General features: G+C 44.4%; 1 protein-coding gene across 2 annotated transcripts in view; it reads left to right on the top strand.

The window, feature by feature from the left end:
• FAM81B (family with sequence similarity 81 member B) overlaps positions 1 to 13,821 on the top strand; it is a 107,785-nt gene that overhangs the window by 85,902 nt on the left and 8,062 nt on the right. For both annotated transcript variants that reach the window (XM_073678344.1, XM_073678352.1), the window contains exons 6-7: positions 3,363 to 3,469; positions 8,782 to 8,917. In XM_073678344.1, the coding sequence (XP_073534445.1) occupies positions 3,363 to 3,469; positions 8,782 to 8,917 (243 nt within the window). The remainder of the gene's footprint in view (positions 1 to 3,362; positions 3,470 to 8,781; positions 8,918 to 13,821) is intronic.

The raw sequence follows: 13,821 nt of genomic DNA, 5'->3' as shown, positions 1-13,821 counted from the left end.
TGTGAGTCCTGACTTCTTCTGGAGCCTGCAGACAGAATGTGCCCCCGGGTCCTCAATGACTCTCTTGAGTTTCCAATGCCAGCTAAGGGGACTCTTGTGGAGGGATTCATCTCGTTGGTGATCAACTGTCAGGAATATGGGGCTCACGTCTACCCTAGCAGCCAATATACTGAGGCTGCCTGTCCTGTCCCAGGTACTATATCTCACTGAACTCTCACTTCTTGCTTCTGGAAACTAACTAGAGATTTCCTAAAGTTCCCACCCTCTGTGGGCTGTCCTCACACACAGTAAACTCCCTCACTGCCCTAAATGCCTGCAATGCTACTGGCAAACGTCACCTGTTATCTACATTCTAGACATTGGCATCTTGTGGCTGGTTACTAATACTACAGCCCACAAGGAAACATATCAGGAACAAAGCATTTGTTCACATTCTGTGCTCAACCAAAGCCACTGGGTTCCCTCTCCCTCTCCTGGGCTGGACTATCACAGCTAACCCCTTAAATGGACCTAACTGCAGCCCAGAGAGATCTAACTGTCAGGAACATACTCTTTAACCCTTTTAGTGCACCAGAGGGAAGCTACTTGCTTCACCACTACTACACTTCTCAAATCTTTGGCAATTAATGTGCCTCTTCTTTCACAATATGATTTTTGCGACCCTATTGTCAATTTTCATCAAAAATTTTAATGGTTCTTTAATCACACCTCAATATTTTAGCAATACCAAGAGCAATTTCAAAAGTGCTGCATACCTCTGTAATATTTTTAACAATTTTTGACTTTTCAGTGTCAGTTAAATCTCTTTTTTGGCCCATTTTGCCTGAGGAAAACAGGCTGCCTTATAATTCTGCACCCTTTGAAAAAGGGTGTTGATATCCCTAGGATGCTCCCTTCCTCATTACACAAATACACATCACCTGATCTGCTTCATCCAGTAACCATTCAGGTTTATACATCTTGGAGTTTAGAAATATGCATAAGGCTACACTTCCATGGTGAGCATTTGGTGACTTTTTTTTCCGTTGCATATTTTTGAAAAATATGCAATACGTAATGGGTGCAAAAATGTTGCAGAAAATCTGCAACTTCAAAACTTCACCAAAAGCTCATCGTGGTAACGTAGCTATAAAAATAATGTAAAAATGATGATACGGTGAAGATACTCACTTGCCTAATAATAGTGCACACAGTGAACATGGTACAATGAATATATATAGTAAAAATACATAAGAATATAAATCCGAAAATATATATAGCATCCAATCATAAGATATCCCATCATTACACTTTCCTTCCTTTTCTGTGCATGTTTTATATATCCCTCTTCGTAGCCTGCACATAATAAACCATTTTAACTCTTATCTCCTACACAGTGTAGATGTCATCTGGCAGTGCAACAGCAATGTGTCATTCCTTAGAGGCCATTAAAGCCATAATTACATTTCCTAAAATACTGTAACAATCAAACATTTGGTAGACGAGGAATGATAAAAATAAATCTTCACCAATTCAGATGAATATGCTTTACACTGGAGCAGTGATTCACTACATGAGTCAAGCAAAGTCAATTAGGAAATTACCTGAAACATGAAAAATAAAAAGTTTGAGATGCCAGTGCATCAAAAGCAAAAGTTCTCTTAAAGGGAGCATGTCATGTCCCCAAACACTAACAACCTGCAGATATAGGGTTACTCTGCAAGTTAATAGCGTTGCAATGCGATAAAATTAATTTTTCTTCCGGTAGCCACACTTTCAGTAAGGCCGCCGGACACCATTGTAATGCTAAGGTCTCGTGCAGACAACCGTAGATTCTCTCATCCGAGAGAATCAGGCCGCTTATGCTATTGGTATAGTGTGAGCAGATTCTCATTTGTATTGAATAATATAATCACATTTACCAAAATCGGAGACAAAAGAAAAATCAGTTGCAATATCAACGATACGTTGAGATTAGGCCTCATTCAAGTAGAAGAGGTTTTTTTTGCTTATGAGAAAAATTGCAAAATAGGTTACATTTTTAGGGCTCCCACCTAACAGGAAGGCAGAGGTACCCTTCTCATGAGTTTGCAGACCAGAATGAAGGAGACCATGCTTTTAGCTCTCTCTATGGTAGTATAAGCCAGAAGCTGAAACAGTCAAGTGTTTGCCTTTTCCCACAGACTACAATGAATAAAGGAGCAGTCTGTACGACCATGTCTTCACTTCATCTACTCGTTTCTGTGCTAAAGGGGTCAGGACTCATCCATTCTGTCAAAATATGGCTGTCCCAGAAATGACCACGCAACACAGCATTCATAAATACCTATCCCTATGGTTCTATGCACCACTGGTCTTCTCCATGCCATGGAAAATACATGTGACCAAACACTATCATGTCTGCGAGAAGATGGTTGAGGGACAGTCAAATAGAAGGGAAAGCTGCACAGAATGACGGTGCACACCCAAGCATGAAAGATGGTAAAAATGGCTTTATTGAAAACATAAGTGCTAGACAAAACAAAACAAAAATTAAAAACACATAAACAAGGTGACAACAAGAGGGGAAAAGACATAATAGTCCGAAAAGGAATTATATACTTTTTTATTTATTTTACTAGCTTATATAGTGCCATTAATTCCACAGACATTGTCCCCATTGGGGCTCACAATCTACATTCTCTATCAGTATGTCTTTGGGGTGTGGGAGGAAACTGGAGAACCCAGAGGAAACCCACACAAACACGGGGAGAACATACAAACTCCTTGCAGCTGTTGTCTTCGGTGGGATTTGAACCCAGGACTGCAGCGCTGCAAAGCAACAGTGCTAACCACTGAGCCACCGTGCTGCCCATACAAATATATTGTTATATTTACATATCTTTCTACCCTCATTTTCTTTTATACAAGTGGATTTACCTAATTACTTGTCTTTTTTCACATCACATTTATTTTTTCCTGCACTTTTGATCCTTTTTCCTTTATTTATTATTTTTTACACACCTGTCTATCTACTTATCTATTTATTAATTTATTCTCTTCACCGCCGCATCTGGCCATTCATATCCATACTTCCGATCCATCCTAGTTGACTGCTTCTCTTTTGCACACTTAGCTGTAGCACCCCTATTCTCTATTTATCATATATTTTTTGTGGTGCCCACTATTTTCGTTCTCCAGATGGTTGAGGGCCACACAGAAGGGCATCGCAGGCCGCATATGGTCCCCGGGCCGTAGGTTGTGCACCCCGTTCTTAGAGTATCTGACATGTTGAAGCACATGCTGACTGAAGCTGCAGAAAGTTTTTTCTTCTTGTGAGTGATTCAAGTCAATGGTCCATATTTAATGCACTGACAGACTGCTCTCTGACACATTTTTATTAGGTGATGCAGCTAATAAGAAGAATGGAAACTTCTATTTCTGAACAGAGCAACAAAGTGAAGAGTGCCCAGGGGGAACAACGCCATGAGATCCAGCTCCTAGATTTCAAGTATGTATTTTAATTACATTAATGCAGCTCTGTGCAGACGTAAATGCTTCAGTGTAATGAGCAGCCTGGCACAACATTTAGATACTCAATCAATGCAGGATACAAAAGGAGAACTTTCCAGCTTTTAGAGCATCTTGATCACTTATTGCTATTAAAGGGACAGCTGATACATGCTGCCTAATCCACGGGCTGCATACATCAGACACTGGCTATATGATTTCAGCCGTATGTTTAACTCTTAAATGCTGCAGTGTTTCAGAGAAAAACATAGTTTAGTAGCCCTGGAGACAGAGCTTCACGGCTGTCTAGTCAGACAGGCAGGTCTCTGGTGGCTTCTCCCCACCTGCTGCCAGTGACTGACAGGTCTCTCCCTGCGTGCGCTTGTAGGGAAAGACCTGTCACTCCAGGGCAGTGGGGTGGGAGAATCTAACTAGTCTCCTGTACGGCTCAGTCCCTGGCAGTTATCAAAGTATTTTTTTCACTGAAACGCCGCCGCGTTTCAGAGTTAAACATACAGTGGGTACGGAAAGTATTCAGACCCCTTTAAATTTTTCACTCTTTGTTTCATTGCAGCCATTTGGTAAATTCTAAAAAGTTCATTTTTTTCTCATTAAAGTACACTCTGCACCCCATCTTGACTGAACCCCCCCCCCAGAAATGTAGATTTTTTTGCAAATTTATTAAAAAAGAAAAACTAAAATATCACATGGTCATAAGTATTCAGACCCTTTGCTCAGTATTGAGTAGAAGCACCCTTTTGAGCTAGTACAGCCATGAGTCTTCTTGGGAATGATGCAATAAGTTTTTCACACCTGGATTTGGGGATCCTCTACCATTCTTCCTTGCAGATCCTCTCCAGTTCCGTCAGGTTGGATGGTGAACGTTGGTGGACAGCCATTTACAGGTCTCTCCAGAGATGCTCAATTGGGTTTAGGTCAGGGTTCTGGCTGGGCCAGTCAAGAATGGTCACAGAGTTGTTCTGAAGCCACTCCTTTGTTATTTTAGCTTTGTGCTTAGGGTCATTGTCTTGTTGGAAGGTGAACCTTCGGCCAGGTCTGAGGTCCAGAGCACTCTGGAAGAGGTTTTCATCCAGGATATCTCTGTATGTGGCTGCATTCATGTTTCCATCAATTGCAACCAGTCGTCCTGTCCTTGCAGCTGAAAAACAGCCCCATAGCATGATGCTGCCACCACCATGTTTCACTGTTGGAATTGTATTGGGCAGGTGATGAGCAGTGCCTGGTTTTCTCCTCACATACCGCTTAGAATTATCCCCAAAAAGTTCTATCTTCGTCTCATCAGACCAGAGAATCTAATTTCTCATAGTCTGGGAGTCCTTCATGTGTTTTTGAGCAAACTCTATGTGGGCTTTCATATATCTTGCACTGAGGAGAGGCTTCCGTTGGGCTACTCTGCCATAAAGGCCCGATTGGTGGAGGGCTGCAGTGATAGTTGACTTTTTGGAACTTTCTCCCATCTCCCTACTGCATCTCTGGAGCTCAGCGCCACAGTGATCTTGGGGTTCTTCTTTACCTCTCTCACCAAGGCTCTTCTCCCACGATTGCTCAATTTGGTTGGACGGCCAGGTCTAGGAAGACTTCTGGTGATCCCAAACTTCTTCCATTTAAGGATTATGGAGCCCACTGTGCTCTTAGGAACCTTGAGTAATGCAGAAATTCTTTTGTAACCTTGGCCAGATCTGTGCCTTGCCACAATTCTGTCTCTGAGCTCCTTAGGCAGTTTCTTTGAGCACATGATTCTCATTTGACCTGACATGCACTGTGAGCTGTGAGGTCACATATAGACAGGTGTGTGCCTTTCCAAATCAAGTCCTATCACTTTAATTAAACACAGCTGGACTCCAATGAAGGAGTAGAACCATCTCAAGGAGGATCACAAGGAAATGGACAGTATGTGACTTAAATATGAGTGTCTGAGCAAAGAGTCTGAATACTTATGACCATGTGATATTTAAGTTTATCTCTTTAATACATTTGCAAAAATTTCTACATTTGTTTTTTTTTCAGTCAAGATGGGGTGCAGAGTGTACTTTAATGAGAAAAAAAATGAACTTTTTTTAGAACTTAACAAATGGCTGCAATGAAACAAAGAGTAAAAAATTTAAAGGGGTCTGAGTACTTTCCGTACGCACTGTACATGGCTGAAATCACTAACTGACCTGTATTTACTTTGCGGACCCTACATCTAATATGACATGCTATATATATTAGATCTGTATATTAGATCTAATTTGGTTTGGAATTATTTATGAGACTCTTTTGTATAGATCCCTGTGGATATTATCATATATCATTGTACTAGTATATGCCTGACGGTTGATTAAGACTATAGGAGTGGTTATACTGAGTCATCCATTTTGCAGACTGATCATAACATACAGTACAGACCAAAAGTTTGGACACACCGTCTCATTTAAAGATTTTTCTGTATTTTCATGACTATGAAAATTGTACATTCACACTGAAGGCATCAAAACTATGAATTAACACATGTGGAATTATATACTTAACAAAAAAGTGTGAAACAACTGAAAATATGTCTTATATTCTAGGTTCTTCAAAGTAGCCACCTTTTGCTTTGATGACTGTTTTGCACACTCTTGGCATTCTCTTGATGAGCTTCAAGAGGTAGTCACCGGAAATGGTTTTCACTTTACAGGTGTGCCCTCTCAGGTTTAATAAGAGGGATTTCTTGCCTTATAAATGGGGTTGGGACCATCAGTTATGTTGTGCAGACGTCAGGTGGATACACAGCTGATAGTCCTACTGAATAGACTGTTAGAATTTGTATTATGGCAAGAAAAAAGCAGCTAAGTAAAGAAAAACGACTGGCCATCATTACTTTAAGAAATGAAGGTCAGTCAGTGCGAAAAATTGGGCAAACTTTGAATGTGTCCCCAAGTGCAGTTGCAAAAACCATCAAGCGCTACAAAGAAACTGGCTCACATGAGGACCGCCCCAGGAAAGGAAGACCAAGAGTCACCTCTGCTTCTGAGGATAAGTTTATCCGAGTCACCAGCCTCAGAAATCGCAAGTTAACAGCAGCTCAGATTGAGACCAGGTCAATGCCACACAGATTTCTAGGAGCAGACACATCTCTACAACAACTGTTAAGAGGAGACTTTGTGCAGCAGGCCTTCATGGTAAAATAGCTGCTAGAAACCACTGCTAAGGACAGGCAACAAGCAGAAGAGACTTGTTTGGGCTAAAGAACACAAGGAATGGACATTAGACCAGTGGAAATCTGTGCTTTGGTCTGATGAGTCCAAATTTGAGATCTTTGGTTCCAACCACTGTGTCTTTGTGCGACGCAGAAAAGGTGAACGGATGGACTCTACATGCCTGGTTCCCACCGTGAAGCATGGAGGAGGAGGTGTGATGGTGTGGGGGTGCTTTGCTGGTGACACTGTTGGGGATTTATTCAAACTTGAAGGCATACTGAACCAGCATGGCTACCACTTGCAGCGGCATGCTATTCCATCCGGTTTTCGTTTAGTTGGACCATCATTTATTTTTCAACAGGACAATGACCCCAAATACACTTCCAGGCTGTGTAAGGGCTATTTGACCAAGAAAGAGAGTGATTGGGTGCTACGCCAGATGACCTGGCCTCCACAGTCACCAGACCTGATCCCAATCGAGATGGTTTGGGGTGAGCTGGACCGCAGAGTAAAGGCAAAAGGGCCAACAAGTGCTAAGCATCTCTGGGAACTCCTTCAAGATTGTTGGAAGACCATTTCCGGTGACTACCTCTTGAAGCTCATCAAGGGAATGCCAAGAGTGTGCAAAGCAGTCATCAAAGCAAAAGGTGGCTACTTTGAAGAACCTAGAATATAAGACATATTTTCAGTTGTTTCACACTTTTTTGTTAAGTATATAATTCCACATGTGTTAATTGATAGTTTTGATGCCTTCAGTGTGAATGTACAATTTTCATAGTCATGAAAATACAGAAAATTTTTTAAATGAGACGGTGTGTCCAAACTTTTGGTCTGTACTGTATATCTAATTAGATAATGGAGTGGATTATACTGGGTCATATTGTAGACTGTTCTTAATGTTTTTTAAAGCGAAGGTATGCTTTATTTCAATTCGTGAAATTAATCAATATAAATTATGATGATTGCTATTTTTTCTTTGACATCAACTACTTGTTTATTGACTTGTAAAACTTGATAGGGCCTATTAGGGCTTCCATTTGCGTTTTTAGGGTGCCAACCTCCACCGATATTAGGGTCATCCCTATTTCCTTTGCTTCTCTATGATTTTTCTTGGTCAGGCATACTTACCTTGGTTAGCTGTACATACTCTGATTTCAACATATTTTTGATATTTTAATTTTTTCTTATTTTGAGAGATTAATAAAAGTGATGTTAATATCAATTCTATAGAGTGAATGTTTCATTCCATTGTGGATGAAAGTTCCTCATTTTTCTAATCGATGAGGGTCCCAGCAGTTGGACGCCCACCTATCAACAGGTTATCACTTTTCCTATTCGTTGTTTAAGTGGACAGCCCCTTTAAGGATGTTGTCCTGCTTAGAAAACCAATTCTCATATACTTTATTAGGGAATTCTGAGTCAATAGCATCCTTGGTTCAGTATCCTTATATCTTGGCTAGAGCGAAGTGGTTACAAAGAGCAACCCTTTCTCTGGAGGACCAGTCTTGTCCTGCATTACTCAAATTGGCCATTGTTTTGAATAAGAATTGTGTAATGCCTCATTTCCTCTGTGGTGGCGCTGCAGGAAAATCAAACACTAATTGCCAGGTGTTCCCACAGAATACAGCTGCTTGCTGCGGAGTTGTAGCAGATGAACATTGAAGCCTTGATTCATCAAGACCGGTGATTTTCATACCGGTCTTGATGAAGGGACGTGGTGAAGTTAGACACTCCTGATTCATGAAGAGGCACACATCTCTTTATGAATCAGGAGCGTCTGACAATTGGCATGTGCTTCCATATGTCTCACCACAAATCTTACTCCAGTGAAGAACCGGAGTAAGATTTCTGGCGTAAGGTCTGACACATCTTGCAATGCATTAGTCCTGACCCATTTTGACAGAGCTGGGCAAAACAAACTTGAAAATGCCAAAAGTCACAAAATCTTTGATGAATTGGGGCCTTAGTGAGCAGCCTATTGTCAAGTGACCATGCTAATTAAATAGGTGTTATCCTAAGATGTGAACCCCTTTAAGTCATATTATATTTTTAACCAGCTCAGTGAATTTCGCAGCCTCAAACTTCGAAGGAGTTTTTATAATAAGCCATTCTAAAAAATATTTGTTCTCAGGCTTGGTGGTTTACTAGAGGAGATTCAAGGACAAATCCAAAATCAACGCAAGTGGGCTGAATCCCAGCTAGAAAGAACAGCTGATGAGCAGACCCAGCACATACAACAACTCATTAATGTTCTGAGAGAAAGAATGGTGAGTTGTATACCACATATCACTCACGTTTTTTTCCTATGCAGCTTATATTTGTCCTTTTTTATACATTATGCAGGTTGGATGTTATAGAGCAGAGGAGCTGATCAGATTGATAGACATTTTTGTGGTAACAGTTTCAGTAAAACATTTTATTCATTGAAATATAGGGATAAGAGTCCAGTGATTGACTGTCTTCCCTTTATGGGCATTCAGGTAGGGATATCTGTCAATCACTGTGTGACAGATGATGATGACAGCTGTGGAGAGATCCTGGCTGTAACATACCTGGCGGCGTCCTTGCATGGTGGTCCATCTCCCACTGTGCAAGAGGGCGCACTTGATCTCCTGTCCAGAGTGTCTCTCTGGCTTCCCTCCATGCTGTCTGTTTGTGTCTGTTTCTGCTGCTTAAGGGCGGCGCCCGATCACTTCCTGCCTTTTGTACCTGCTGTGGGTCACACCCCTTGTGCGTCCTCAGCCTATTGCTGTCTGTCACTTGGTATATAGCTCAGCAGCTCCCTTCTATCCCGGCCTGAGCATGTGTTTCTTTCAGTGTGTGCTTGCACTCTGAAGTTGCCAGGTCCCGTTCCTGTTTCCCTGTCCGCCTTTCCTGGAGGCTGTATTTCCAGGCCTGTCTGAACTGTGTCCTGTATTTCTCCTGCCTTGCGGTGTCAGCTCCCGTGTCTGAACTGTGTCCTGTTTGTCTCCTGCTTTACGGTATTAGTTCCCGTGTCTGAACTAAGTCCTGTATGTCTCCTGCTTTACGGTATTAGTTCCCGTGTCTGAACTAAGTCCTGTATTTCTCCTGCCTTGCGGTGTCAGCTCCCGTGTCTGAACTGTGTCCTGTATGTCTCCTGCTTTGCGGTATTAGTTCCCGTGTCTGAACTTAGTCTTTTCTGTGTTCTCTTGTCTGTCCTGTCTGAACACGCTCCTAGCCTGTTCCTCCCGCCTTCTAGGGGCCGATTACCTAGACCCGCTCCTGTATCCCGCTGCAGTGTCGGTCTCCTCCGTACACTCAGTTCCAGTCTGAACTCTCTCCTATCCTTTACCTGTTTTGTCTATGTCCATTCCCTTCCTTTTCCTGCAGAGTCTGAACTCGTACCTAACTCCTGCCAGTTGTCTCTGTACTTCCGTTTGTGAGTTTGTGGTCCACTCGCTACTTCACTGCAAGTACCCTGTGGGTGTCTGGCTCTGTCTTTCCCTTCCTGTCTGTTCCGTGTGAACAGAGTCCTGTCCTGCCCTGCTTCTGCCCGCTGCTCCGGCAGTCCTGTCCTGCCCTGCTTCTGCCCGCTGCTCCGGCAGTCCTGTCCTGCCCTGCCTGTACCCCTCTGCCTGTAATGTTCCTGAGTCCCAGTGTGTACTGGGCCCTATCCTGCCTGTATTGTTCCTGAGTCCCAGTGTGTACTGGGCCCTATCCTGCCTGTATTGTTCCTGAGTCCCGGTGTGTACTGGGTTCTGTCCCGCCTGTGTTCCTACCTGCTAGTGCCTCCTGTCTGCACTCTAGCTGTGCTTGCCTTTACCCCCCTGCCTGCATACCCGCCTGCCTGCATACCAGTCGTGCCAGCCTACCAGCCTGTTCCTGTATTCCCTGTGTGGGTCAACAGCCGTGTCCGGGGTCTGTCCTGGAGTAGCACCTGGTCCCTCTGCTCGGTTCCTCCTTGGTGCACTGGCGTCGTATGCCGTCGTGCGACCCTGGTCGGATCGGGTGGATACTTAGTCACGCCCCTCCAGGCATACACTCTCCGGCACGGTCCAGTGGAATCGCTATCAATCCCATGCACACGCCGCTTAGCCCGGGCGTGTGCATAACACTGGCGCAATTTTATTGTAGCCCAGCACTATGTGCTGAGCTCAAACAGCCCTCTCTCACCGCTACTTATAGTGGTGACAGGCCGGGCTGCCACCAGCAATTTCGGGGGCTCCATACTGGCAAAATTTTCGAGCCCCCTTGAGACTCCGCCCAGGCTCCACCCCATCTCCACCTCCAACCAGCTCCGCCTCCATCCCTCGAACCTTCCACAGTCCCACCGCCCACTCTTGGAAAAACTCCACTTTCCGCACCACGTCCTCACATTAACAGTTCCCATTGAACACCTTATCACATACATAGGCAGCAGCTTTTGTTTTGGCCAAAAGATTTTTTCAGCAGCCACCAGGACAAGGTAGACTCTTATGGCCGGGCCCTACTCTACTCTAACCTATTAAAAATTTCTTATAATACCCAATACTCTTTTAGGTATATTTTTATGTATTCTTATTTAAGGGAATGTGTCACATACATTTTTTAAAGTGACTAATAATACCACATACAAGGAATACCGCCACACCATGACCAGACCACATATTACCACCACATAGTGACCAAATAATACAACAAACAAGGGACAAATATCGCCACACCATGACCAGACCACATATTACCACCACATAGTGACCGAATTATACCACATACAAGGGACAAATACCACCACACCGCGACCAGATCACATTACCACCACATAGTGACCGAATACTACAATACTGATCATTAATAAAAAAACACAATACTAATATTACCATAAGTGCCATTATACACAGGAGCTCTGTACATAGTATACAGCAGAGGTCTCAAACACGCGGCCCACGGGCCGCATGCGGCCCTTCAGGCTGCTTCATGCTGCCTGCAGGCACCATAGACCCCGATCGTGGCCCGGTCCAGGAGCTGCTGGCAGCTGTGCTTCAGTTCAGTGTATCGCAGCGCAGAGACCGGCTCTCTGCACAGCAATACCAGTGCCAGCCGCCGGCCTATCAGAGGCCAGCAGCTGACATCTGCATCCCAGTGCAGCAGCGTATGACGTCACTGACACGCGCCGATGTCAGCTGCTGGCCTCTGATAGGCCGGCGGCTGGCACTGGTATTGCTGTGCAGAGAGCTGGTCTCTGTGCGGCAATACACTGAACTGAAGCGGAGCTGCTGGCAGCTCCTGGACTGGGCCGCGATCGGGGTCTATGGTGCCTGAGGGCCACAGGTGCAGAAAGGACGCCGAGGGAACGGAGGACAGGTGAGAAGAATCTTTTTTTTTCTCTTGCATGTGTAGAACGGCACAAGGGACAGTCCTCCAAGATGGGGACCAGGCTGGGGACAGTCCTCCAAGATGGGGACCAGGCTGGGGACAGTCCTCCAAGATGGGGACCGGTATGTGACATTACGACAAAATGGGGACAAAGATGGGGGACATTACAAGATGCAGACCAGGATGGGGCACATTACTACAAGATTTTGGCAGAAAAACTTCAAAATAAAGCATGAAAAAATATTTTGCCACTAAAAATGCTGCTTTATATCTAAACTAAAGTAAACAAAAAAAGTGCATGTTTTATTATCGCCACATCCATAACGACCCAAGCTATAAAAAATAAAACAGCAAAAATGTTCAAAAGGTGTATAGAAAAAAAATGGTATCACTAAAAATGTCACTTTGTCCTGCAAAGAATGCGGCCCCCCAAATTACATTTTTTTCCGTGTGCGGCCCATATATCCAGCCGAGTTTGAGACCCCTGGTATACAGTGTTTTAGTGTCAGTGTACAGATAACACACTGACTCACCGGTGACATCTCTAGTTGAAATCCTTCATCTTCGATTTTCTTGTTCATCCAGCACAGACCATCACTTCTTCCAGCCAGAACTAGTCTCTGCATAAAATAATAGTTATCTAGAGCACCACTTCCAGAGCACATCCTCAATATTTCCCCAACTTCTACACTACACCAGATGAAGAAAAAAAAGCGACAGTGCCGCCCTGCACAGTAACATGACCCCCCTCACTGAAAACAGTATCCTCAAAAATAAAATACATCCTGCCCCCAATGTCTCCATCCAGCTGTCACGCAAGGCGTGGGAAAGACTTAGTGTAACACAGAGGGAAGAGGGAAAGGAAGCCCAGACACTAGGGAAAGGGGGGAGTGGAGACCTCGTACTTTGTTCTAGTCTCACCCTGTCTCAACTACCGCCCCTATATTGGCTCTTCACCAATCGCCCTGACTTTCCCTGGCGTATGGCTAAGGCTAGGGAAGGGAGGAGATGAGCACTAGTCGATCTCCACTAAACTCTATAGACAACAAGGGTAGGCAAACAGGGGGGAATTCCTTAGCTTTAGACGACTCTAGACAAATGCGCACATGGCCTCAAGCTCCAGAGAGGACGAAGTACTGCTCTTGCTAAAGCCTCACAAGTAGTAATGAATATCGCCGGCACCTCCCTCTCAGGCACACCAGGTATTTATACACCCAGGCCAGGTAGCTAATTAGCCAGAGGGAGGTAGCCGCTGGATTCTAGAGACAGCCAGCCTCTAAGAAGATATCTGTAATGCCAAACGTAGAGATCTCCTGCAACCAAATGCAGGGCGACTGTCTGTCACCTCTGACACACCCGTGACACCTGCCCACAGTGTCTCCATCCTGCCCACAGTGTCTCCATCCAGCCCACAATGTCTCCATCCTGCCCCCAATGTCTCAATCCTGCCCCCATTGTCTCCATCCTGCCCCCATGTCTCAATTTGTCTCCATTCTGCCCCATGTCTTCATCCTGCCCCCATGTTTCCATTCTGCTCCATTTGTTTCCATCCTGCCCCCATTTGTCTCCATTCTGCATCCAATGTCTCCAACCTGCACTCAATGTCTCCATCCTGCCCCCCATGTCTCTCCATCCTGCTCCCATGTATCTCCATCCTGTCCCCATGTCTCTCCATTCTGCACCCATGTTTCCATCCTGCCCCCATAGTGTGGCTTTACAAAAAAAAAGAGTAAAAAAAAAAGTTTCTCCGTACCTTGCAGCGCTCTAGTGGCATCCGGCGCTCCCATCACTCAAAGCACGGTCGCTGGCGCATGACAGTGACGTCATACGCCAGTGATGTGCGCGCTGACTTCAG

The sequence above is a fragment of the Phyllobates terribilis genome, unplaced genomic scaffold (assembly GCF_046119375.1).
Source record: "Phyllobates terribilis strain yellow unplaced genomic scaffold, ASM4611937v1 Scaffold_1__5_contigs__length_1240528914, whole genome shotgun sequence".
In the NCBI taxonomy this organism is placed as follows: domain Eukaryota; kingdom Metazoa; phylum Chordata; class Amphibia; order Anura; family Dendrobatidae; genus Phyllobates; species Phyllobates terribilis.
Note: the sequence above shows the minus strand (reverse complement) of the source record. Positions and strands in the feature narration are given on the sequence as shown.